Source organism: Dipodomys merriami, unplaced genomic scaffold (genome assembly GCF_024711535.1).
Source record: "Dipodomys merriami isolate MVZ:Mamm:240054 unplaced genomic scaffold, mDipMer1.0.p SCAF_24, whole genome shotgun sequence".
NCBI classification, from domain to species: Eukaryota; Metazoa; Chordata; class Mammalia; order Rodentia; family Heteromyidae; genus Dipodomys; species Dipodomys merriami.
This window is the reverse complement of record NW_027203826.1, coordinates 3,173,773-3,200,351: the sequence shown is the minus strand read 5'-3', so window position 1 is coordinate 3,200,351 and position 26,579 is coordinate 3,173,773. Positions and strand designations below refer to the sequence as shown.

Genomic DNA, 26,579 nt, shown 5'->3' with positions numbered 1-26,579 from the left:
TCCAAAAATCCAGAAATGGAGCTGTGGTCCAAAGTGGTAGAATGCTAGTCTTGAGCACAAAAGCTCAGAGACAATACCCAGGCCCTCAGTTCAAGCCTCAAGAATCACACACACACACACACACACACACACACACACACACACACACACACACACACACACACACACACACACACACACACACACACACACACACACACACACACACAGAATCGGAGGAAGGATTTGGATGGGCCAATCAATGATGTGGGTAAAAGGTTTTGAGTAGAAAGACCTGGAGGGAAGCCCAGGTACTTTTAGTGTGAAGTGCCCAGGAATGGGGTAGTAGATGAGATTGAAAGGTGGCCTGGAAGTTCAATGCCCTGGCTAGCAGGATGGATTTAGTTTGGGAGACAGAAAAGAACTACTAGAGGTTTGGGGATAAGAAAGAATGCTCTTGAATTTCTACCTTGGTGATATAAGGTGGCAGCAGCCTCAGGCCAAATCACCTGCCCTGGCACCAGGTTAAGTACTTTGCCAGGTCTGACTAGTTGGCGCTAGATTCCAAGGATCTCGCAACCCTGGCTATCATTCCTCCACCTACGTGTTCTCTGCACAGTAGGAGAAGAAATGGGGTAGAGGGCGAGGGTAAGGATGAGGGTGGGAGGGGGCAGGGGTTAGCAGGAGAGCCTCAGTCCTCTCTGTATTATGGCTTCCTGCCTCACCTCCTCGACCAAGGCTTTGGAGGGGCAGGCTGGCTTTCATGTACTTTCTCCTTGGTCTGAGCCAGCAGCCCTTCTCTGTCAGACATTCTGATCTTCCTGACATCAGGTGATGATGGCACAGAGCGCCTAGGCCAGGTGGGTTGATGTTCTCTCTTCTGACTATATCTCCAGCTGGTTTAGGGTTTGTGTGGGCTCAGACAACGACAGAGGGGGTAGAAGAAAGCTATCAGAATACAAACCTATTAGCTGCCTGGCCCCGGCATTTCCCAACCCTGGCTATCTCGTCCATTAGAGGCAGCTATGCTGAAATAGGCACTTCAGAGCCAGAATTCAGCAGGCTGTCTGACCTGCTGCTGCACCCTGAGAACAGGATAGACGCATATTGGCTTGTGCTCCCTGGGCACACTCAGCCAAGGGCTAAATGCTTCCTGGATGCCTCTGGAGCCGTCACAGAACATTGGGTCCCACATTTCAGAGCTGTCTTCAGCTCAAATTGTCCCCTCAAGGGCCAGGGTTTGGGTAAGCACTTCTGCTCTGGGATGCAGACCTACACGTAGCACCTTTAAATCTAGTTAGGGTCATTGTCAGAGGAGCAGTAGGCCTTGACCTCCCTCCACCCCTTCTGTACTGAGTGATCTTGATCAGATCCTTTCACTTAATAGAAATCCCTTATCAGTGGTTCTAAGGGGTAGAAGGTGGGAAAGGGGAAGACAGGAAGAGACAGACAGACAGACAGACAGACAGACAGAGAGGACAGAGACAGTAAAAGTTGAGACTGCATGTTCCCTCTGCTTCATTTAACTAAATCTGTATTTATTTAATATGCATATTGGTTTCCAAAAATGCTTTCATTTGAAGACAAGACTTTATGACTCAATGTTTTTAATTATCAAATTCGATTTAAGATCTCATTCTACATGGATAATTTTTATTAAAATATTTACTATAAAAATATAAACATATTCAGAGAATAATAACTCAGCTGGAAATAAATATGTAAGCAGGAATCAACAGAGACAGATTAGTCTGTAGGAGTCAGGAGGTCAGAGGTCAGTCAGTGGACATCAGGAAGAGAGATTCCAAAGACTTGTAGTGTATCTTTAGAGTCAAGCTAACAAATAGCATATGATAAATATAATGTATCACACACACACAAACATACATACATATACACACATATTCATGTAGCCTATATCATTTTATCTGAAAGGTACATAAATATATCCCCCAATCATGAATTTGGTATTTGGAAATTACTCCAAGGTAAGAACTGAATCATACACATTTTTTGTATCTCTAGTGACTAGCTGTGACAGGGCCAATGAATGCTTACTGAAACAAAATTCTGTAGAACCTTTCAATAATACAATATACCTGAGCTAGTGATCATTTAGGCAGATAATGCTTATCACCCGAGAATAATAATAATAACAACAATATGAACACCACTGCCTATACACCTTAACAAGAGCCTTTTCAGGTCATAAAGATTCCTAAGGGTCATGAGGACAAGTATCTGTAACCCAATAGAGAAAAGAAAAGTCAAACAGAAACCAACTAATGTAGTTTGCAAAAGGTCACACGGTCCCTGCTTGCACAGTGTCGTTCCATTTTCTTCCCTCCCGAAGCTAAAAAACCCAACAAGGGCAGAGAGAGATGCAAAGGGAGAAATGCAAAGGCATTGAATGGGAGACCCTGCTTGCTACCCCACACCAGGCACAAATCGTACTTACCAGGTCATGAAAAAGGAACTTCTGGCTTAAGGCCCTCTTGAAGGTGAAGGGGGCAGGGAAAGCAGGATGTATAGGAATAATCTGTTCCAAAATGACAGAGTCCAAGTCCCAGTGACTAACACCAAGTCCTTCTGTTCTGTGTCATCTGCTTAAGTTGGGCAAAGTTCTGATTCCCTGTGGTTCCGGAGCCGAAGCTCAGAACACTGTTCAGTGTCCAAGGCTGCTTGACCAGCACTTGGCAAGCTTAATATAGCTCCCAAAAGCCAAACTTGGCCTTGGCCTCTGCACACAGCCCAGTTGGCCAAGACCAAAACTTTCAGCTGCCCTTTCAACCCCGATCCCTCTGTACAGACATACGGTCCAGGAATAGCGGCCCTGCCACTCACACGGCTGTGGAGATGAATTTACTGGCTCGGTCTGACTTCAGTGTGGTTGCTAAAAGCAGCCCTGAGGGATGATGGCTGTTCTCATCCTACCCATAAGCACTGCCACTATCTCTCACCTCAGCCTGGCTCATTTCTCCAGCAATATAATGACTGTTATCTCACTTGTTTATTCTCTGGGTTCTTGCTCATCTTGACTGCTAGGATGTAATTGCCACCTGTATTTGGTGTTTATCCCCCAAATCGAGGGCAGTGTCAGGTGGCATCTATGCATAGTAGGTCCTCAAACATGGTCATTCAAATGACACTCTTGCCCTTTTCAAGGACCCCACATCATCTTTCTGGTTTTGACTTCTTGCTGGTATCTTTCCACAGCAAAGAAAGTGAATGAGAAAAACTGTTTACATTGTGAAAGATGAGATATCATTGGCTCTGCCAATCTACCTGGGTGAGAATGGCATATATATGTATATATATATGTATATATATGCATGAATGTATGTATGTATGAATGTATGTATGTATGAATGTATGTATGTATGTATGTATGTATGTATGTATGTATTCCACCTCTGCTTGTCCCCATGCCTCTGTGCAGACTTGCACTGATGTGATTGTTTCATAGGTCCCCTTCTGCTGCCCTTAGGTTTTGCTGCAGCATCTGGAACAGCACATACCTTACCTCATTATGAGTTCTCTGCATAATGTGGTATTTCCTGCACTAGGTTCCTGGGGGATTAGGGGAGTTACTAGAAGAAATTGTCTCACATGGATTCAGAGGCTGACAAATCCAAAGATCTGTAGTATGAGTTAACAAACTGGAGACCCCAAAATGCTGACACCCCTGAAGGCCAGCAGGATCAAGACCCAAGATAAGTCAATGTTCCACTTCAAGTCCAAAGGCAGAACAACAAACAAACAAACAAAACCCCATGACCTCTCAGGTGGTACACCATCCTTATTTGGGGTGGGGAACTTGTTCTGTTCTAGCCTTCAGGAGAATGAATGGTGTCTAACCACATTGAGGTAGGCACTACCTATTTAATTGTCAATCCTATCCCAAAATATCATCACAGAAACATCCAGAATAAAGTTTATCCAAATATCTGGGCACCCTATTACCCAAACAAGTTGACCATCATAAAGACTACCAATTCTGCCCCGAAGTAGGCTATTAGTGTGGGCAGCACAGACTGGTTGTTATACAGGAAGAGAATGAGGTATAGAAGGTAGGATTATTGTTCCAAAGTATTCACTTCTGATGCCAAATATGCTTGAGCTGAGTCTTTGTGTATCCCACAGGAATGAACACAGCCTATTTCCCTGCCAGCCATCATTGCTGTTGGAACTGGCTACCCAGTTTTCTTCAGCCACGAGGGAGGCAGAGGCTTCACTGGGGTGTGTGAATTTGGTTTGGTCTTTTCCCCTCATGTAAGAGACCATGAGAAAAGCAAACTCCAGTAGATGTTGCTGCTTCAGCCTGTGACATGACAAAGAGACTCCTGATAGCCTGAAGCTAAGACCAGCTCACCCAGCATCGGAAGCACAGCCATCTTTGTCACAGACTTGTGAGTTGGATGGCAAATGTTTGTATTGCAAACTCAGAGATGAATGCTTGTTTTTGAAAGCATCAGTGAATTGCGAATCGTTTTTTACGCGGTCTTATTCTAACAGTAGCCAACCACTCCAAGGAGGGGAAGAAGAGTGACCTCGGTGTGCCATTGCTAGAGGAAAGAAATGGTATTCTGCTGTCTCATGGCACACACAGCAGCAATCTAAGTCTACTGTGTGCACACAGCAGAAGGCACTCAGGGTTATGGTAAAGTCCCCCTTGAGTTACCATGAGAGCCAACCTGTGTGTATTATGATGTCTTAGTCTTTGTTTATCTATGTGCCATGTTTGTCTGTTCCCAGTTGAAAGATCAGTTGAAAGCTCTTAGAGAGCAAAGACAACATCCTGATCATTTCTGTATCCCCTTAACAAAAGCACATGGTACTCCATGGCTTTGATACACAATAGGAATCAGGAGAATAAAGAGGGTCAACTTGTTGATGACACAATTGCCACTAACAGACACTGAAATCACAGCCAGAACTACAGCATTCAGCCCACCAGGGAATCTCCTTTTGGTTAAAGTCACTTGGGCCACAAGTCATGGCCAATTCCCCAGGACTTCTCAGCTGAAAGCATGCACAGTGCAATGAGGCCCTGTCTGAGGGCACTTGGCAGACATTCTGTCTCCTGCCGCCACACAGCGAGCACTTGCCAACTGTTAGGTCTACCCCTCAGGTAATCTGGGGGAAGCCATTAAAGATGGTAGAACCATTGGAGGGAAAGGACACCTACCTGAGAGCTGGGTGGGGCGACCAAATTGATTCCTGGTGGGGCTGCCAGTGCGCCTGAGGGAGGGCCCATGGCTGAAGTGATGACTCGGTATGGAGAGCCTAGGGCATTGAGGGGAGTTCCTACTGCACTCAGAGTCCGTGGGGCACTCACGGGGGTGTCCGTGTAGCTGGGGTGGCCATCCATTGGCTTCCCTGTGGACAAGGCTGCTGATGGACTCATGGACGTGGAACCAGTGTGGCCTGGGGCACCTGTAAGAAGAGTACCGGTGATGACAGGTTGTGGGAGGCAGGAAGGGGGTACTTGTAGGGACAGAGGCCCACTCCAACTTGACTTTCATTTCTAGTATCTTTTCCTTCCCTTTGGGCTACCACCTGCACACTTGTGAACCCCAGGTGTGCATAGCTAAATCATGCTGGTGATATGCTGGTGAAGGCAAGCAAAGGATAGGTAAGAGAGAAGGTCTGGCCTAGAACACAGATCATAGTTCAAGGCCAACCTAGGCAAAAAGGAATTTGAGAGAGTCCATCTCAATCAATGGTGATATTCATTTGTCATCCCCAGCAATGTAGAGAAGTACAAATAGGAAGATGGCAGCCCAAGATAACCTGGGCATAAAGCAATACTCTACCTTGAAAAGAACCAACACAGAAAGAGGCTGGAAGGTATGGATCAGATACTAGAGCACTTGTCTACCAAGTGCAGGATCCTGAATTCAATCCCCAGTACTACCAAACAGAAGAAGAAGTAAAAGGAGGAGGAGAAGGAGAGGAGGAGGAGGAGGAGGAGGAGGAGGAGGAGGAGGAGGAGGAGGAGGAGGAGGAGGAGGAGCAGGAGGAGGAGGAGGAGGAGGAGGAGGAGGAGGAGGAGGAGGAGGAGGAGGAGGAGGAGGAGGAGGAAAAATGTATACATATATGTGAGTGCTCATACATGAAAGAGAAAATGTGTAAGTGAACAGGAAGAAGAGGAGAGAGCCAGGCACCAGTGGCTCACGCCTGTAATCCTAGCTATTCAGGATGCTGAGATCTGAGGATTGTGGTTCAAAGCCAGCTCAGGCAGGAAAGTCCGTGAGACTCTTATCTCCAATTAACCACCAGAAAACCGGAAGTGGCTCTGTGGCTCAAGTGGTAGAGCACTAGCCTTGAGCTGAAGAGGTCAGTGCTCAGGCCCAGAGTTTAAGCCCCATGACCGACACAAAAAAGAGGAGAGGGTGGAAAGAAAGAGATAGATACTTATTGAGAAACAGGAAAGACAAGCTTGGGTACTGAGAAGTACAGAATTTTTACCAAGGTAAGGAAGTTGCTTAGCAACCTCCTCCTCAGCCAATAAAAGTAAAATGTCAAGCCTGCCGTCTCTCTGACTGGCCAAACAAGGGAGCAAGTGCTTGGAGTGTCCACCCCTTTGCTGCTATGCCAGGGTATCCTCCCATTAGCAACCCTCTTCAGAGAGAAATGGAAACTTGGAATGAATCATTGATGATGGTTAATGCTCACCCATGGGAAAGGAGTCATATACAAAGCTTTGCTACTTCTCAGAGCGGGACCACTATTTGAAGTTAGGGAGAGTATCATGGTGTCCTGTCCCACTCTGGTCTCCCCCACAGTGGGAACAATCCTCATTGAAATGTGGCTTCTTTTCTTGAGTGGAGGGATATGGTGCCTTAGCCTCACAACTGCAGAGTATTCAGACACCTGGCTTGTTCTTTGTCTAAGGAGCACTTCCACATGCTTTCTCTGCTTGGCTGTTAATTCAGACAGGCTGCTGAACAAGGTCAGCAGGGGACTGGCATCCAAAGGACTTTAATTGACACTTTCCTGTCATCTCCTCTGCTGAGCAACAACAACAAGAGCTAATATTATTGAGTAATTGGCACAAGCCAGAGTTGTCAACACTTTACATATAGAGTTCATCAGCACCACTTGGTGGCTGGCACTTATTGTTCCTACTTTTCAGATGCAAAACCTGGGAGACAAATCATAATAACTCAATAGCTATGTACATATGACCATACAAAATGATGCTAATTGAAGTGAACTCCAAGATATGGAAACAACAGGTCTTTGTTCTTTTTCTTTTCTTTTCTTTTCTTTCTTTTTCATTTTTCTTTTTTTGGTTGTTGACCTGTTATCAACAATGTACTGTATCTAGTTCTTTCTTCTTATTTTATTTCATTTTTCTTTTTCAATTGGTTTATCCTGGCAATCACTGTCTTTGATTCTGGTACCCTGTGTCTTATATATACATTAATCTAATTTGGGAAAGGGAAGGAGAATAACAAAATGCTGAAACAAGGACAAAGGATGACCCATGGCAACAATGATACTCAGAAGACACTATGTCAGAAGTGAACTTTACAAATTCAGGGGGACATGTGGGAGTGAGGAGTAGGGGAGGAGGAAGGGATAGTGGGAGAAAAAGGAGTGGGTAACAATGTTCGACAAGAAATGTACTCGTTACCTTACTCATGTAACTGTAACCCCCCTGAACAGCATCTTTACAAGAAAATTTAAAAAAATTCTTACTGCAACAAAAAGAAAAAGAAAAAGAAAGAGAAACCAAGTACATTGTCCAAGAGAATACGCATTTGATGCCAGGGAAAAAAACAGCAGGTCTGGAGTGTAATCCTACCTCTTCCATAACCTACACTGTGTGGCTGACTTCTAGCAATTTCTCTCAACAGTCCTACCTACCCAATCAAATGCTTGGCTTCCCTATGGATTCTGACCTGGGCCTATTCACACCCTTCCCCCTCTTGACTCCTGCCCTTCACAATTCTGATTCCTGTCAATAGAACCCTAATCCATAATCCTTGGCTCTTTCACATACACACTGCTCTGTGGTTTGCTAATACGTGTTACATACACTTGAACTGTCATTGACATTGTCCAAAATACTTTCACATAGCAACATTTGGGAAGAGATTGGATGGGAAGGTATTTTATACCTGTTTGGTTGGTACAAAGCTCTACATTTTAACAGATGTAGAAAACAAGGTATTAGACATGAGATTGCCAGTGAGTGGGGACCCAAAATAGCAGCAGTATGTTTGGGTGGGAAGTCTTCTCTGCTGCCAAAGCCCTCTCAGGCTTTCTCAATGAAGAAAGGAACTGGTTGGGAGAGGACAGTATATCAAAGACAAGCCTTTGTCCCTGGAGGCTCAGCCTGTGGCCTAGGGTGGGAATGAGGGAGAAAAGATGCTTTAGCTGATGAACTGCTACAGCTTGAGGGCAACTCAGCTCAGACTGGCAAAACCAGCCTCACTGCCTTTCCCAGGCACTGACTAGGCAGCTCACTTGGACTCAAGCCTTACCGGAGAAGGCTGGCTGGCATTCAGGACAAAGGCTGCGTGGCTTCTGTGCTTGAAGGAGAGGAAAAAAAAGACAATTACACTTTTTTTCATCTTTCTCCCTCTCCTTCATTCTCCTCCCCACCCTCATTCTTCCTATCTACCCCCTTCCCTTCCCTGAAAATCTGTGATGATGGAAGTAGAGAAAAGCAGGGGAAGATTGATAATCAACCTCATTATCACCAGCATTATATGTAATTATAGCAAAACCTCCCTCCCTTGGATCAATTGAGAGAAAAATCAGTCTAAATTCATGACAAGTTGGCAGATTACTTTTAAATTACAATTTCATTACTTCTAAGTCACACACGTGAATAGTTTGTGTTTCAAGTACCAAAAGCTAATGGTTACTAAGTGGGGATTTTATAAAACCTACTTTAAAAGACTCTTTTATAATTAATACCCAGTTAATATGCTAATGACGCTCCTACTATGCTATTTAAACTGCATGAAAACAGATGGATCTTAAACAGGCTCCTACCATTGTATTGGCCTATCAAATCTTTTCCTTATTATTTTCATGTGAATGAGCAACTACAAAGTAGTTTACATATACTATGACCAATGTAATCACCACTGTAAATTAATTGTCATAAATTAGTAAGACTACATTGTTTTTGTTCTGAAACTAAAATTCGTGGACACCTTATTTTTTTATTGTGAAAATACTGTACAGAGGGGTTACAATTACATAGGCAAGATAATGAGTACATTTCTTCTCAAGCATTGTAGCATCCTCCTTTGTTTCCCCTTCCCATCCCATCCTCCCCCCATCCCATCCTCCCCCCATCCCATCCTCCCCCCCCCCACCAAAGTTGTAAAGTTCGTTTTCGACATAACTACTTGTACATCTCATTGTTGCAATGGGTCCACCTGTATCCCTATTTAAATGATTTGTTTTTCCCCTTCCCCTCCACAAATTATACCGACATCAAATACAGTGAAAGCAAGGGTTATACTGTGGGGGAGGGACATACAAAGCAACAAAGAAATAATCTTATAAATGTGTTAGAAACAATCGCATGAAAGAAAAAAAATTGAATACATATCTTAGGGTTCATTTCCCTAACATCAACTTATCTGACCTTTTCTGCTTGACTCAGACATATACTAGATATTGCAAATAAGGGAAACCATGGGATCTATGTTTCTTTGGGCCTGGCTTATTTCACTTAATATAATTTTTTCCAAGCCTTTCCATTTCCTAACAAATGGGGCAATGTCATTCTTTCTGATGGAGGCATAGAATTCCATTGTGTATATATACCACATTTTCTTGATCCATTCATCTACTGAGGGGCATCTGGGTTGGTTCCATATCTTAGCTATGGTAAATAATGCTGCAATAAACATAGTCATGCTGGTAGCTTTAGTGTGGTCTTGTTTTATGAACATTTGGGTAAATGCCCAAAAGTGGGATTGCTGGGTCATAGGGGAGCTCTATGTGGAGTCTTTTGAGGAAACTCCATACTGCTTTCCAAAGTGGTTGAACAAGTTTACACTCCCACCAACAATGCAGTAAGGTTCCCTTCTGGTGGACACCTTATTTTATAGAACAGGGATTATCACAGAGGTGGAAAGATTTGCCAAAGGCTACCCCAGCAAAACCATCAGGTCTGCTGGCTTCAGGGTCCAAGCTTATTTTATCCCCTTCCTAAAGCCTAACATTTAGAAAACTCTTTATAATATATATTATTATTTCCATAGAAACTACTAATTCTATCCATCAAATCTAATTTTGGGGGTTCTCACAACGTGCAAGCCTCCATGTTAACCTCTTCAGGAAAGCTGATCCTCCTGAATCCTTGTGTAACTCAAGTGATTGGGAAGGTGGGAATTGTCCCAATTAGCTGATTAGGAAACTGAGATTCAGAAGGACATAGCGGTCTTTCAAAAGAGCTTGCTGCTTGGCACTAGTGGCTCACATCTGTAGTCCTAGCTATTCAGGAGGCTGAAATCTGGAAATCAAAGTTTGAAGCCAGCCTGGGCAGGAAAGTCCTTGACTTATCTCCCACTAACCACCAAAAAGCTAGAAGTAGAGCTGTAGCTTAAGATAGAGTGCCAGTGTCCAGGCTCTAAATTCAAGCCCTAGTAGTGGCACACAAAAAAGAGCTTGATTAATGGAAGGGGTGAGTGATACTGGCCAAGATGTATTATATACATATATTAAGATGTTGAATTGAAACCGCTTCGTACACTAGTCAATTATGTTTTTTGACAGTCCTGAAGCTAGGCCTGGGCACTGTCCCTGAGCCTTTCTGTATTCAAGGCTAGCGTTCTACAACTTGTGCCACAGAGCCACTTCTAGCTTTTTCTGAGTAGTTTGTTAGAGATAAGAGTCTTACAGACTTTTCTTCCCAGGCTGGCTTTGAATGGTGATCCTTAGATCTCAACCTCCTGAGTAGCCAGCACTACAGGTGTGAGCTACTGATGCCTGGCTCAATTATAATAATTTTTTTAAAGAGCTTGCTGTGAGTTACCTGCAGTCCTAGGGTCTGTGTCTAACCTCACATAGTTCTTGTCCACCTTCCTGCATGTGATAAATGATATTTTGCTTACACACTACTGTCCCACCAAGGATCAAATTATAAACCTTGAAGGTACAGGTGGATATTAGTCCATCACTAACAAATGAGAGGTGCCAAAGGATCCTACTAGCACACACAAACTATCTGTCCCTCAACCAGCTTCATATACTGGGACACCATGTACCCACTTGGCCCAGCAAAACACAAACCATTGAGTATTAGAGGCATCTGACCAGAGCTCAGTAGCTCACCTCTCACTCCTGAAGTCCCTAAACATAAACTTGGTCCACACCTCAGCTCTCGAGTCCATGACCTGCATCCATTTCTCTATCTCTCTGGACTTGTTCAGACTTTCCCCAATCCCTCAACGTGGAGGGACTCCTTTAGAAAGATTGCAAACATCTTAAAATGCAGGGAACTGGCTATGTTCCCATGCAATGTTACTGCTGAATGATACACAGAACAATACTTGTTCTCAGGTTTCAAATACCTTAAATCCTTTCTGTCCATTCACTTAAAACTCAGCCAGAGAAAACCTTCCAGAAATAATTAATCTCCAAATGTTGTGATGTTTGCAGAGCTTTGTAGCTAAGTTGGTTCCATCCTGCGGTGGGGGATGGGTTTTCTACCATCGTGTCCAAGCCAGGTGCTGAATGAAAGACTGGCAACAGTTCCTGGCTGATTCAGAATATTCTTTCCCTGCTCTCAAATTTCTGCTCTGTTCCCACATACTGCTGGGACTGAGAAACATGCGTTTTGAGCCCAAGTCCTCTGAGAGCTGCTTCTACGTGATGCCAGTAAACTGTACCATGAAAATGAGGGACAAATGAGACACTGAGCAGGTACAGGTGGCTCACACCTGTAATCCGAGCTACTCAGGAGGCTGAGATCTGATGTGTGGCTTGAAGTTAATCTGGGCATGAAAGTTCATGAGATTCTTATCTTCATTTAATCACCTTTTGGTGATTCTGGCTTTTTAGCCAGAAATGGAGCTGTGGCACAAGTGGTAGAGGCCACAAGAGTTCAGGGACAGTGCCCAGGGCCTGAGTTTAAGCCCCAAGACTGACCAAAAACAAACCAACAACAACAAACAACAACAACAACAAAATCCAAGCTGCTCAGTCACAGAAGGAAAATCTAGGCAATTAACCCCTTAAAAAAATCCAAAACATTCATTCAGCACTTTCTTCACCAGTCCCCCAAGTCTTATATAAGATTTTTTTTGGTCAGTCATGGGGCTTGAACTCTGGGCCTGAACGTTGTCCCTCAGTTCTTCAGCTCAAAGCTAGTGCTCTACCACTTGAGCCACTGTGCCACTTCTGATTTTCTGGTGGTTTATTGGAGATAAGAGTCTGGTGGAATTTCCTGCCTGGGCTGGCTTTGAACCATGATCCTCAACTCTCAGCCTCCTAAGTAGCTAGGATTACAGGCGTGAGCCACCAGCACCTGGCTTTGTCTATGATTTTTGAGCTAAAAGATTATGGGCTTTTCCATTCTTCAAGTTTGGATGAAATCTGATGGGATAAAATCCCATGAGAAGTTTGAAACTGATCTTTACCCTAGATCAGCATATTCTATCATCACATCCAGTGCACACTCTGACACTTTATGGACAGGCAGCCCCTTCTGAAAAAGATAAACAGCAGCTGAGTGTGGTGGTGCATACCTATAATTCCAGTTCACAGGAGGCTGAGGTAGGTGGATCTGGGCTAAGTAGCAAAACTCTGTCTCAAAACAATAAAATAAGTACATATAAAATTCTAGTCAAATTCAATACCAGATTTTCTCTGGATTAAATAAAGAAGAATTTATTGCATGTTTACTTTTCTAAGCTTTTGAATTTTAATCCTTACACTGTAGACCATCCCACACTTACACAGTCAGTGCTGTGAAGCCATTTTCTCAAAGTTAGGGGGTCAGGAGGAACACTCTGTTGCCCCAAACTCCTTGACTTCTCTTCTTGGCCTCTCAGGTGCCCTCAAGGGCAGAATCCAGGGTGCAGACAAAAAGACATTAACAGTAATAGAGGGGGCAAGATTAACAGGAAGATATTATAAACAATGCCCCCCTCACATCATTTGTGTAAGATAATAAAAAATGAAAAAAAAATTAGAAATGAGTTTTAGGAAAAAAAAGAAATGAGTTTTAGGTTAGATCTTAGAAGTTTTAACTAAAATTTTATTGTAGATTCCAATCAGAAAATTTAATTCTTTTTTTCTGCAAAATTTCCAAATAGGATGAATAGCCCTCCTTCTTGGCTATATGGAATGAAAGTGAGGTTTGGCTGGCTGAATCACAGACCACCTTAAAGACCTTCAACCTTTAACTCTAATTCATAAGTTTAATTAAACAGAAAACAGATGAGAGATGATTTAGTACTACCTCACTAATTTTACCACCAAACAAACATATAAATGCTTATGGCCACCTGACTTCATTCAGTCAGATCTTATGCAGGTTGAGTATCCTTAATCTCATATCTGAAACCCAAACTTTTCCCCCCAAGTGGAAAATTCCATGTCCTGCCTAATGTGGACGTGAATGTTGTATATTATCTTCAGGCTATGTATACAGGAGGATAATGAGCATGAATAAAATTTGTGTTTGATTTGGAAAATAAATGACTACAAACATCAGTAAGTACTGGGCCAACCTCTTGTGCTTTTCCAAGTGTCTTAACTTGTAACTGAGTGCTTGGACTAGATGAGTCACATTATCCTCTGTCCAGCTGTGCACACTCAGCTGCACACCAGGGAGGGATGTTGCAGAGCCAAAGTGCTTGGACGGCTGCTAAGGGAAGAGCAATCCACCATGGTAATAACAGTCTGCAAAATGATGCCCTAGAGGTCCCAGGGACACTTTGCAACACAGCCATAGCCCTGTGTGTTGGTTTCTGCCTTGCCCCCTGGCTGCTTCCTCAGTAACAGCTGTCCCAGAGACTGTATTGCCTGCAAAGATGAAAATGTCACGTTAGAGAAAAAAGATGCCCACCCCTACCCAAGAATGGAAACTGGGTGCTAGTGGCTCAGACTTGTAATGGTAGCTAGTCAGAAGGCCTAGATCTGAGGACTGAGGTTAGAAGCCAGCCTGGGCAGGAAAAGTCATAAGACTCTTATCTCCAGTTAACTACCCTAAAAGCCAGAAGTAGAGCTGTGGTTCAAGTGGTAGACTGCCAGCGTTGATGAAAAAGCTAAGGGACATTGCCCAAATCCTGAGTTTAAGCTCCAGTACTGATACCAGGAAAGAAGGAAAGGCAAGAAGAGAGGGAGGAAGGAAGGAAGGAAGGAAGGAAGGAAGGAAGGAAGGAAGGAAGGAAGGAAGGAAGGGAGGGAGGGAGGGAGGGAGGGAGGGAGGGAGGGAGGGAAGGGAGGGAGGGAAAGGAGGGAGGGAAAGGAGGAATGGGAAGGAGGAGGAGGAAAATGGACTCTACGTGTTAGAATAAAGGACAATCCACCTGGAAAGAAAGATTTATCTTTTTTTAGTCCCATGGCTGCCCTGAATATTTTATTCATTTGCTGTAATTATGTAGCTTCAAATGAAAAGGGGCCATGGCCATAAATAAGTTGTGAAGAGCATAAGGAGAGAAATTACTATCTTAGCTGCTGTTGCACACAGTCCAGCCATTTGGGGTTAATATACACTTCCTCTCCCTCTGAGAATGGCAAGCACATTGGCCCTGGCAAAGGACTGCCCAGAACGAATCCTGGCTCTGCTCCTTCCCAGCCACATGATCTTGTGTACTTTGGTCAAACTCCCTGTGGCTTCACTCTCCTGTCAGGAAAATGGAGATGATGATGATGATAACACCATCTCCCAGCATCCTTGAGAATATTAAATTAGATAATGCATGTGATGCCCTGGGGAAAATGTTTGGAACAGAGTAGATGCCTAGAAAGTATTAACTACTCAGCTACTCAGGAGATCAATATTGGGATGATCATAGTTTGAGGCCAACCTGGACAGAAGTTTAGCAAGACTGTCATCTTAAGGAACAAAACAAGACGAGACTAGTAACATGCATGCACCATAATCCCAGCTATAGTAGGAAGTACAGATAGATGGTTCAGGGTCTGAGAGTAACCCTGGGCAAAATCAAGAGATCCTAGCTGAAAAACAGCTAAAGTGAAAAAGGGGCTGGACATGTGGCTCAGGTAATAGAGCTCCTGCTAGCAAACACAAAGTTGTGAGTTAAATACCTCAATAGTAAGTAACAAGTCAGCAAGCAAGCGAGTCAATCAATCAATCAATGTTAACTACTATTTTCATTCTTTTGTGAGGAATACTGGACCAGGACTGAGTCGATCTCAGAAGAGCCATTGGAAGTCCAGGCATTCTGGAAAACAATTTTCTTTCATTTCCAGGGCCTCTATATCTTTTACATCTGTTTCCGAAGAGGGAAAAAAAAGATGCCTAAGGCTGTTGGCTCAGCTGTCTGCAGACCCCAAAACTACATAATGAGGAGAGGGAATTAATCTTCACACAATTTCTTCTCTCTGTTGCTATTCAGTTTTCTATCTCTTGGGAAGACTGCGAATGTTTCAGAAAATAGTTTATATTAAATATGTTCCTTCCTACATCTCATAAACAGTTATTCCTTCCTACATAAACCTAACCGCTTACGCCCATGGTAGGCTCCAATTAGCCACCCACACATCTGCAGAGAGGAAATATGCTCTGTCATAGCCACACATGTGAGCATATGCATGCAACCATCAACCCAATCTCACTGTGGCTACTCAGATGGAAAGGGGTGTGTTCTACACCAATGCTGGTGCCAGCTGGGCAGGTCTCTGGCAAGTCAAGAAGTCCCAGGAAGTTACCAATTCATTCTGCAGAAGTCTCTGATATTCTTGGTAGCTCTGAAACCATCCTGGGATTAATTCTTCACTGGCCAGGCTGCTGCTTGTCTGGAGCTATCTATCACTGCTGAGGCTGGGTTTCCAAGGCTGGACTGGGGCTCCTGACCCCTCCCACCCTAGTATGCTGCAGCCCCTCGTCTTACAGAGCTCATGTGTCCTCTACAAAAGCCATAAGAGACAAATCAGCTGGACATGGTGCTGGAGCCAGGCTACCTGAGTTCACGCCCTTGGCTGTGCCTTTTCCAGTTGTGGGGCTTTCTTAGAGTTTTTGTTTTGTTTTGTGCTAGTCCTGGGGCTTGAACTCTGGGCCTACACTCTGTCCTCAAGGTTTTTTGTTTTGTTTTGTTTTTGTCTCAAGGCTAGCACTCTATTATTTGACCCACAGCTTCACTTCTGGCCTTTTGGTGGTTAACTGGAGATAAGAGTCGCATGGACTTTCCTTCCTGGGCTGTCTTTGCACCATAATCCTCAGATCTCAGCCACTTGAGTAGCTAGGATTACAGGCATAAGCCACCAGTGCCCAGCTTAAAAGTTCTTTATCTTTCCACACCTTCATCTCCTCTTTCCTAAGAGAAGCCTGACAGTGAAGGAAGGAAATTGTGCCAACCTTTGGTTTGCTGAGGATGAAATGAATTGGTGCTGGTAGAGCTAAGGAGTAAGATGGGAGCCACTCCCGTCCCATCTCTTCTGTCCTGAAGAATGGGGTCTGTACAGATTAATTACTGCATCGTGGCAGTAATTCTGAGATGTAGCAACATCTCATACCAGGAAAACAAACCTCTTTCCAAGCAGTTAGCAGGATTTGGCTGATCAGAAGAGAAGAATCCTTTGGATTCTTTGGATTCAGGGCAGTTGCCCTGAGCTGGGAGAGCAGGGGCCTTTGTGGTGCCACTGCAGCCCTGGTAGCCACCACTTTTGGTTCAGTCTCTGGTTCACTGACCCAATAATGCTCTGACAGGCTGGCGAACACAACCCAGACTCAAACTCCAAGTGGTACTTCCCAAGGGTGACGCTGCTTCCCAAAGATGTCCACACGTCATAGAAGTCACCACGGCTCTGTTTGCTAATCTGTGAAGGGCAGTGGCTGCCCATCCAATGGTATGGAAAGGGCAGTGCCACTTGCTGCATGGGGGCAAAGGCATCAGAGGCTGCAGGGGTGGCTACTCTAATACTCAGGAACCAGTCCAGCCATGGGTCTCCCAGCCCCTTTCCAGCTCTGCATTTAAATGCACTGCATTTAAGACTTCACTGAGGATGGAGCAGAGTCCTTTTGGTTCAGTATTCAGGACTCTTAAGTGGTGCAAACAAAAAATGAGTAACAACAGATTCAAATGAAGTCATTGGCCTTCCCCAGGAATGACAATGAGAAGTAGCATTAGAAGGCAGATTAAAAACGACCTCCATAACCCTCTCCCTTCCAGGTAACCTTTAACTGTTTTCTTCTTTTTGAAACCAATTGTCTTTTCTTCTATTTGAAACTGAAGTATACTAAATCCTAGAACCTCCAAAATTAAGAAAATCTAAGCCAAACAAAGCATGTGGGTTTAACTGTGTCTTTTCCCAGATTCCTGTTTCAGCAAAGTCTGATTTTAAAACTAATATGTGTGTTAATATTTGAGCAAAATGGAGGGGATGAAAATGGGTACCAAATGTATAGACTGCAGTATAGCAGCTGCCTTATCATATGCTAGCTCATTTAGTTCCCATGACAAAACTCTAAAGATAAGATTATGTATCCCATTTTAGAGGTGAAGATGCTAAGGCCCAGAGAAGTTCAATATTTATCCTAAGGCCACACTTCTGGGAATCTCAACTGAGATTCCCTGTCCCTCCCCTCCCTCCCTTCTCTGTCTCTCACTCTCTCTTCTCTCTCCCTCCCTCCCTCTCTTTCTTTTTAAGATATCAGATTAAGGCAATACTATTACAAGTTTGAACATTATAAAAACTCTATTATAAGCACTCTGTAACCTTGGACTAGATAAAAGCTCAGGTTGACCATCTATAAAGTGGGAGGTCTGTGATGTTCACCTAAGAAGCTACTATTTCAGATTCAACTAAGCACCCCCCAGTCTTTGCTTTAGCTCTTTCCCTAAATGTTTCTATATCTACAATCCTTTTATTCATGTCAAATGTCTTTGAGAGTTTCTTTAGTTGAGAGTTTCTTTAGCCTTATGAAAACCAGAAGCTCAGAGCCCTTCGAGGGTCCAAAGAATCTGGCTGAGAATAAGCATGCTCCTAAAACAACGGAATTCAGTTGCAAAGAAAAAGAACAGTCCCCAGCCGGAACAGAACTGAGATGGGAGTTGAGAGAGCCCAACTCTAAACTGGAGGCCCCGTGTCCGGGGTCTCACACTGGCCAACACTCTCCCTTGCTCATTAGGTGCGTGGGAGCAGCCTGAGCATTAGTTAGAGAGTATTCCCCAGTCCCTTCACCTAGGGTACAAGAAGCAGCTTCCACAGGCCTCCCTATCACACACAGGACACAGCTCTGTGAATAAGCTGTTCCCAGACCAAGAGAAGACTGTCTCATTCACATTGGCACCTCTGGTGCCTCATGCCAGCCATGACTGTACAGCCATACAAAACATCCCGTAAGTGAGTTGGTGGCCTGGCCCCCTAGGACTGTGTCTACATTGCAGGACTCCACTGAGTCTGAGGGTTCTGTCCAGCAAAACCGACAAACCTTATCTCCAAGCCTTCAGACGGATTAGCTATCTGTTCATAGAGGAGGTCAGGAGAGCAGAAACTTCGCAGCTCCCAAGACCTTAGGAAAAATAGGTTTCAGCCTGTCTGCCAGCGTCCATAGGGGCTCCCTCTTTGACTCCCAAGATATGAGCAGACCAGAGGCCACGTGGGTCAGCATTTACTCAAAGATCCAGATGTGCCTGGGCATGAAGGCATCCTGCGGACACAGCATCTGGAAGCTTCTGTGATGTGTACCCACAGTGCTGTCCTGCCTGGCTTGGAGACCTACCTTCAGTTTGTGGGTCCCCTTTCCTAAGAGCCCAGACCACCCTCACACACACCAGCCCAGATGGTAACCCCCGCCCCCCAGTAGAAATGATGGAAGCCCCTTGTCCTGGAATTCTGGGACAGCAGCTGGGGAGGAGAGAAGAGGCTATTAGCGAATCCAAAGAAAAGAAAACAGGAAGGAAAGCAGGGTGGCAAATTAAAGGAGGACTATGTTTTCTTTTTTGAAAATCCAATGGTAGAAAATGTGCTTTTCAGTCAAAACAAACTATGTTCCCCTTTACAAAGTGTTTTAGGGACCTTCATGCACTAATCACTCCCCCACCCCCTACAAATCAGATAATAGGAACATCTTAGGAATCTCCCTTTCACGCTTCCACTTTTCACACAGACACAAACATGTGCGTAAAACAATGCGCGCGTGTTTGCCTCAGATGGGTGCTCGAGCTGGTTGGCTTAGACTCTCTCCTTGGACTCCCCCAGCCCCTCATCGGATGTGCCAACATAGGATCACTCACCAGCCCTGCCCTCGGCTCCCAGGCATGTGCCCCCCCCCACTCATATGTGCACATGGGATTGTACCACACAGCAGCAATACATACGAACATATCTGCCCTCCTTCCCATATCTGCCCTCCTTCCCATGCAACATGCATCCAGTGGTCCTGCTCCCCCGCCTTCCCTCCCCCGCTTCTCCAAGACAGGGTTCCGCTGTGAAGCCCCCAGCTTCGCAGATCCTTACCGCCAAAGCCCGCAGGAAACTTCATGAAGTGAGGATAATTTCCATACATGTTTACGCTTCAGTTCTGGTGAACAGCACGTCCTCTCCCAGCTCCCAGGCACCGTCCAGCTTTCTTCAACTTGGGCTAACAAGAGTGGTCATCGCCTGCAAGCAGCCCGGGGAGCAGAGGCTGGGCCGGCCCTCTGGGATTAGTCAGGAATCTGCTTCTTGATCGGGGAGTCCTCATAGTGTGTGGAGAGGCTGTGGCGGGCGGTGGCAGCTGGTGCCTGTCAGTAATCACGCATAATGCTACCTCCACCGCGCTACTGCTGTTACTGCGGCTGCCGCCGCCTGAGATCCTGTTGCTACTTTGATTAACTCCGGGTTGGGCTGCTGCTGCGTGTGCGACTCTTCCAGCCTTCCCCCTCCCCCACTGGTCCCCAGAGGTCCCTACCGTGTGGCACAATCTATTATCTAGGAACCAATCGATGTGTGACAGCCCTAGTAGGTCAGGAGAGAGGGCGGGCAGAGGTAGCAAGGGGATGCAAGACTCTTGAGGTGCCTTTTCTTGGACTTGCACCCACAAAAAAAAAATCAATGGGGTTTTTATTAAAATGCATTTTCTCACTCTGGCTCCTCACTGTCCAATGCACTTGGTATTTGATATGTGAAAAGGGGTGGGGGTAGGGGCTAAGAGAGAACAGAGCCCTTTCACAGGCTTGGAATCAGAAAAGCATGAGACTTGATGCTCAGCTACGGAAAACTAAAATAGAGCAGTTCTGGGGGGGAGGGGGCGGGGTTCCTGTGGGCTCCCCCTGCCTGAGGGGCCCAGGCACATTTGTTCACACCCTATCCATGCAAGCTTTGAAAAGTGCAGTCAGGAGCCGGAGTGGGCTCCTTGTGGACTCTCACAGACAAGGAGGAGGTGTTTTGACAAGGCTGGGTTAGATGTTTTGCTGGAGGTACACCTTTGACACCATGGCTTCATTGTCATTGTGACACCTGTTCAAACACAGGTCCTACCTGACACAGACTCCTTTGGGTGGAGACAACCATAGATGAGAGTCTAAGTCCCTTTGATATTTGGGTCTATTCTACAACTTCTCTGGCAAGGTGCTGTTCAGTCTATACTTGAATACCCCTCAGTAACAGGGAGCTCACTACTGTTCATTCGTCTCTCACCATGAAAAAAAAAGTTTGTTACTGAGCTGAAACTTGTCTTATTTTCCCCCCTACGGTGTCTGTCCACAGGATCTAGGTTACTTCCCAGGAGGGACATAAGACAAGCAAGCCTGTGGGGTATCACAGTGGGAACTTCCAGTTCTGAGACAGGTCTGCTGCACCCTCAGTCATATTTTTCCCAGGTACTACTGTCTCTTCTAGTTAACACACATACCACCAAATGTTCAAGTCTAGTCATAACCCCTCCTGTTTCTAATAATGTTGCTACAATTTACATAGGTTCACTCACAGTGACTGGCGTGCAATGTTCTGGTATGGTCCAAACTTTTCCTTAAGATGTCTGAGCAGGGTGATCTATGTGCCATCAGCACACGGCCCAAGGCTAGTGTCATAGAAGGAGCTCTGAGGGGCTACAGGAAACATGACAGGCTTTCACCTGATGTGGCACAGGACACAAATGACCCAGCCAGTAAGCCAAATCAGCCACTATAGAAGAAAACCAACATTCAAATGCTAGGAATATCCAGGGTTTAAAAACAAAAACCTAACTAAAAATAAGAGGCCAGGGGGAGGAATATAGTGAAGATGACAGAGGAGGAGGCTGGGATGTGAGCTAGAGCAAAAGGTCAGGAAAGAGGAAAAATAGTCCAGGTCATTGCTGTGGGGCCTTTGAGAATGGTGCAGAATCCTAGGGAGGGGTGCAGAATCCTAGGGAGGGGTGCAGAATCCTGGGAAACACTTGACAAGATGCTGGTCAGCTAGTATTTGAACACATCCATAACTGGGAGCTTTACTGCTATCCCATCTAGTCTCTAGGGACCTTTCATCATGAAAAGGTTTATTATGGAGGCAAAACCCTGCATTAGCTCTGAATGTTAATAGAACTAACACAACAAAAACCTTCCTTTCCTCAACGTTCCTTTTTATATGCATTCTGCCCATTCTCAAGCAATGGGGGCCTACATGCAGATCTACCTATTTGCTTGTAAAAATAAAATCCTTGGAGATTCATTCATCATCCTTGATCTTTTGGGAACATGTTTCTGTTGTCTAGTGGATCTTTCATGTTACCCCCATTTCACAACTTCTGTAAACAAGGAACCACTTTTCTCCTATCTTAGCCAATTCACTGATAAAAATATTGGCCTTTTTTACACTAAGCAAAGATAACATTTTTAATAGACAACCAGAAAATCCATTCATTAGTGCCTGTACACTTTCCTACTACTTACAGTTGAATGGCCTGGATTACAGAGAAAATACCAAGTCAGAACCTAACCATGCTGAGTGCAAATCCTGGGTCTATGGCCTACAGCTGGGTGATATCTGAAGATTATTGAATCTTCCTGGGCTATGGTTACTTTGTAAGGTGTCTGTGAGCATAAGTTAGAATATGCCACTACATAGCAAATGTTCAACACATATAAACTAATTTGATGATGATGGTTGTGGTGGTAGTGGTGATGATGATGATAATAGTGCTGATGGTAATACTGATGATGGTTATGATGTTAATGGTGATGATAGTGACAGGGATAATGGTTTTATGTTGAAGAAGACAGTGATGATGATGATGATGATGATGATGATGATGATGATGATGATGATGATGGCGGCAATGGTGATAAGACATTAGGCAATTAGGCAAGTCACTTTACTTCATTTTCTTTTCTCATTTGTCAAATGGTGACGCAGGGCTAGCTGAGTTTCCCTAACCTCTTCAGTTGTTGAAGTGAATGCAAACCGGTCCATTCCCTATTCTTTCATGGTCCATTTTTCTCCATAATAATACCTGAGCTGTGTCTCGTTGAAGTACAAACTGCAATTTCCTATCGCATGCCTGACAGAGAAGGAAATGAGCTATTTTAACTAGTATTTTGATGAGCCTTGCCTACAAGGGTTCCAAGTACTCAAATGCTCAGAATCTATCCTTCAAAATGCCCACTCTAAGCCCCTGTGCAAGGTCAATTCTAAGATGATCTGTTAGCCGTTTGTGATGATACTCTTCTGTCTTCCCCTTTCACACTGTTTCCTTCATTTCCTCATAGAACACATGCAAAAATTTTAACCCAGTATGGAAAAGTCTCACCACCATGTCTCAGCCTACTTTGGAGTTCTATGTGAAGGAGAGCACTCTGGGATAGAAGCCACAAGACACAGGCACTATAAAGGTCGGCAGCCCATTGGCTCTCTGGGAAAAATGTCCTACCTCACTGAGATTTTTGTGATATGAGTTTTGTTTATCTGATGGTTTGTTTAGGTTAGTCTGAGACAAAGTTGGCCTTGAACTCTCAATTCTTCTGCCTCACCTCCTGAGTGTCAGGATTATAGGTCTATGCAACCACACCTAGTTTGCTTTTGTTTTTCAGACCATAAATGGTTAAGAATTGGGTATTTGCTTGTTTAGACACTACCCATTTCTTTGTTGTATGAAACAATTTGAATACAAATTGAAACAAAGAAGTGAATGCAAAAAAAGTAAATCTTCCTTGGTTTTCTTTCTTTCACTTCTCTGATGGTTACTGGTTCACCTACTGTAGGAGGACTGGATGTGGTTCCCAGCATGTGCTTTATCATTCCCACTCATTTAGCCTTTCCCATCTGTCAAGTTCTCACCTATCACTCAAGTTCCAGCTCAGTGCCCACCACAACCACACTTATCTACAAAGATCTCCTCCCAGCCTAAATGTTCAAAGTGTGCTCCAATAACACTTAACATGTGTGGCTTTGTTGGATCCCCACCCAGGACTGTGGAGCCAAATGGCTAGCGTCTCTCTTTTGAATATGTCCTGCATGATTGTTATCGCTTCAAAAACAGAGATCATGTGTGTTGTGGGTACCCACCATAATACTGTTTAATAGACATTTCTGCATCAGAAATGCCTGCCTTGACTTCAAATGCCCAAAATAATACACCAAAGAGCACCCAGAATATTTTCCTAATGATACTTTCCACACGATTTAAAAACTTATAACAAATGAAAACTTTGCCCAAACTTAAATAGACATGTGGCCTTTTACATATGGCAGTTTACTTTTTTCTGCTCAGCACCAGTATGTTCTGTCTAAAACCATTACTGATATAACAACATTATTCCAACTGGCAAGTGTTTCTAACCTAAGCCCTTTCCAGACAATGCCACTGACATCAGCCACTCCAGTGTCTCCAGCTGTTGCTGGATTCTTATCAGGATGCCAAATAAAAGCTCACATGCTCAGTGTCTGGAGCAGAAATTAGCCAATTCATCCATAAGAATTCGGGGCTTCCTAACAAGAATTCTTTTCAAGGTGGATGATCTAGTCCTCTTAAAGGATATATTCAAGTCTTATTAAAGCACTTAAAGCCATAACTGAAAGAATGAAAAGGGCATGAGTTTTCACTACTAGGTTTGACAAGAACTCAGTCAGTACATCTTATTTACACCCAAGTCATCAGAGATATACGTTATCTTTGCCTCCGGCATTGTTTTTGTTTATTTTGTTATGGTGATAAAAAATAATATTTTGTAGCAAACACAAGTGAAAAACCAGAATTGTCCATTTGACAATTGTTGATAAACATTCAAGAATTTAGGAGCAGTATCTCCTTACTAATGCAATAGATTAATGTTTTTATATTTTTATAGTACTTTACCTATATAACAACACATCAAGTTTCAATGTGTTTCCTCAAATATTAAAGTAACACAGGTTTTATGACCTCACTTTTGCAAATAAGGCACTTGACATTGAGGCTGTAATGATAGAGAAGAAAAAAACAACTACTCCAGTGAATTGGATTTTGGATGTAGTTTCACAACTAGATAGCAACAAAAATTAGCATGAAATTCAGATCTCTAATGGGAGAGGAAAGAGGTCAGTGGAAGCTGATTGAAGTATATATTTTTTATACATGTAGAAAAAAATCATAATAAAACTCATTAAAGATATAAAAGGGAAAAGGCACAAGTGTGGTGATGCATGCTTATAATCTCACCTACACTGGAGACATAGGCAAGATGACCATGGTCCAAAGCCAACTGTAAGCAAAAAAAGTCCTGGTGATGTGATTTAAGTGATAGTGTGTTTGCCTACCAAGTGTGAGTCCCAGAGTTCGATCTAGTACCACCAAAACAAAACAAAGCCAGGAGCCAGTGGCTTATGCCTGTAATCCTAGCTACTCAGGAGGCTGAGAGTGGAGGATCACAATTTGAAGCCAGCCAAAGCAAGAAAGCCTATGAAACTTCTATCTCCCAACACCAAAAACAAACAAACAAAAAAGCAAAGTGAGCTGGCTGCCAGTGGCTCACACCTGTAATCTTAGCTACTCAGGAGGCTGAGATCTGAGGATCACGTTTCAAAGCCAGCCCAGGCAAGGAAAGTCCATGAGACTCTTATGTCCAATTAACCACCAGAAAACCAGAAGTGGTGCTATGGCTCAAGTGGGTAGGGTGCTTGCCTTGATCTAAAGAGCTGAGGGACAGCGCCCAGGCCCAGAGTTCAAGCCCCACAACTAACTAAACAAAAAACAAAGTGGAGCTGTGACCCAAGTGATAGAGCACTAGTCTTGAGGGGGACAAATAAAAGCTCAGGGAGAGTGCTCAGGCCCTGAGTTCAAGGCCCAGAGACATCAACAGCAACAACAACAAACTCAGACAAAAACAGAAAGAAACAAGTCTAACTCCAAGCCAGCCTTCAGCAGATTATGTTCCCTTTCCCCCTAATAAAGTTTCCATTATATGTGTCTTGGGAGAAGGGGTTTCTGCATAGTGAAATTTCTTTTTGCTGTGACTCATCCATTCAGTCACTTACTGTATAACCAACACTTACTAGGAGTGTGTTATCTGTCATTCAGTGGAGGTGTCTGTCCAAAAGGGAAAGATAGATATAGTTCCTGACCTCATGGAATTAATGCAGTTTGGTGGATGGGTATTAATCAGTCACTGATCCATTCATATCATTATAACCGATGAAGCACTATGAAGGAAAACCATTTAATGAGGTGAATGATTATGGCAAAGGATGTGATTTAAACTGAAAGGTCAGTGCAAAATTCTTTGAGGCATCAGCAGTTACACTATGATGAGAAGGAAAAGAGCAAAGGTGGCAGGGAAGAAGGAGAGAGATGTCATGCCAGGCATTAGGTTTAAGAGCTGGGAGGAGGAGACGAACTTTGGCTTCCCAGTGTCAGTGAGAAAAATTGTTCTGTCTCCCATATTTGATGGTCTGGTTTTCCAGAGTTCCCTTGTCTTACCTGTGATTCTGTGCTGGACTTGCCAAGTAAACTCTGTCACAAAAGCTTTCTTCCTGGTTTTGTCTCTCTGTCACATGCTAGCCAGACAGGTGACTCTGTTTTCTAGTGATGCCTCCCCCCCATCGTGACCCACCTTCACGTGTGTTCATTCTGCTCCTCAGCTCAGAAGAGCTTCCCTTTTCTCTGCGTTCTGTCCAAACATTACCTATTTGGAAGGCCATTCCAATGAGAACTTTGTGTTTCCCTCTATTCCCTCCCATAACCCCCACCCCCATCTGCAATAGTCTGTTCTTGGCACAACTTTTATGTCATTCTTCATCATGAATGCATCTGAAAGGCCATCTTACTAGATAGCAAAACTTAGATGGCTGGAAACTAAGTATTTTTTAAACTGAGTTTAAGTCATTGTTATAACCCCAAAACCTCAACAACAAATATAACACATATAAAATATGTGATGAATGAATGCATGAGTAAAAGTGGGTAAGAGGTAGTAGAGTATGTCAAGATCTCCTGATGTCATTTCTGGGGTACTGAGCATGATGAAATCAGGGTGCCTGTTCCTTGGTTCCAATAG

At 44.0% G+C, this 26,579-nt stretch overlaps 1 protein-coding gene across 4 annotated transcripts in view; it reads right to left on the bottom strand.

Moving 5' to 3' along the window:
• Positions 1-19,974, bottom strand: part of Rxrg (retinoid X receptor gamma) — a 44,360-nt gene extending 24,386 nt beyond the window's left edge. The window contains exons 1-3 of one of the 4 annotated variants that reach the window (XM_070034187.1): positions 19,609-19,974; positions 8,475-8,522; positions 5,168-5,415 (exon numbers count right to left, since the gene is read on the bottom strand). In XM_070034187.1, the coding sequence (XP_069890288.1) occupies positions 5,168-5,415; positions 8,475-8,522; positions 19,609-19,657 (345 nt within the window). In that variant the 5' untranslated portion in view covers positions 19,658-19,974. Of the gene's footprint in view, positions 1-2,437; positions 2,669-5,167; positions 5,416-8,474; positions 8,523-19,608 lie in introns of those variants that run through there. The other 3 variants (XM_070034189.1, XM_070034188.1, XM_070034190.1) reach the window with 3 other exon arrangements.
• Positions 19,975-26,579: the final 6,605 nt, after the last annotated feature.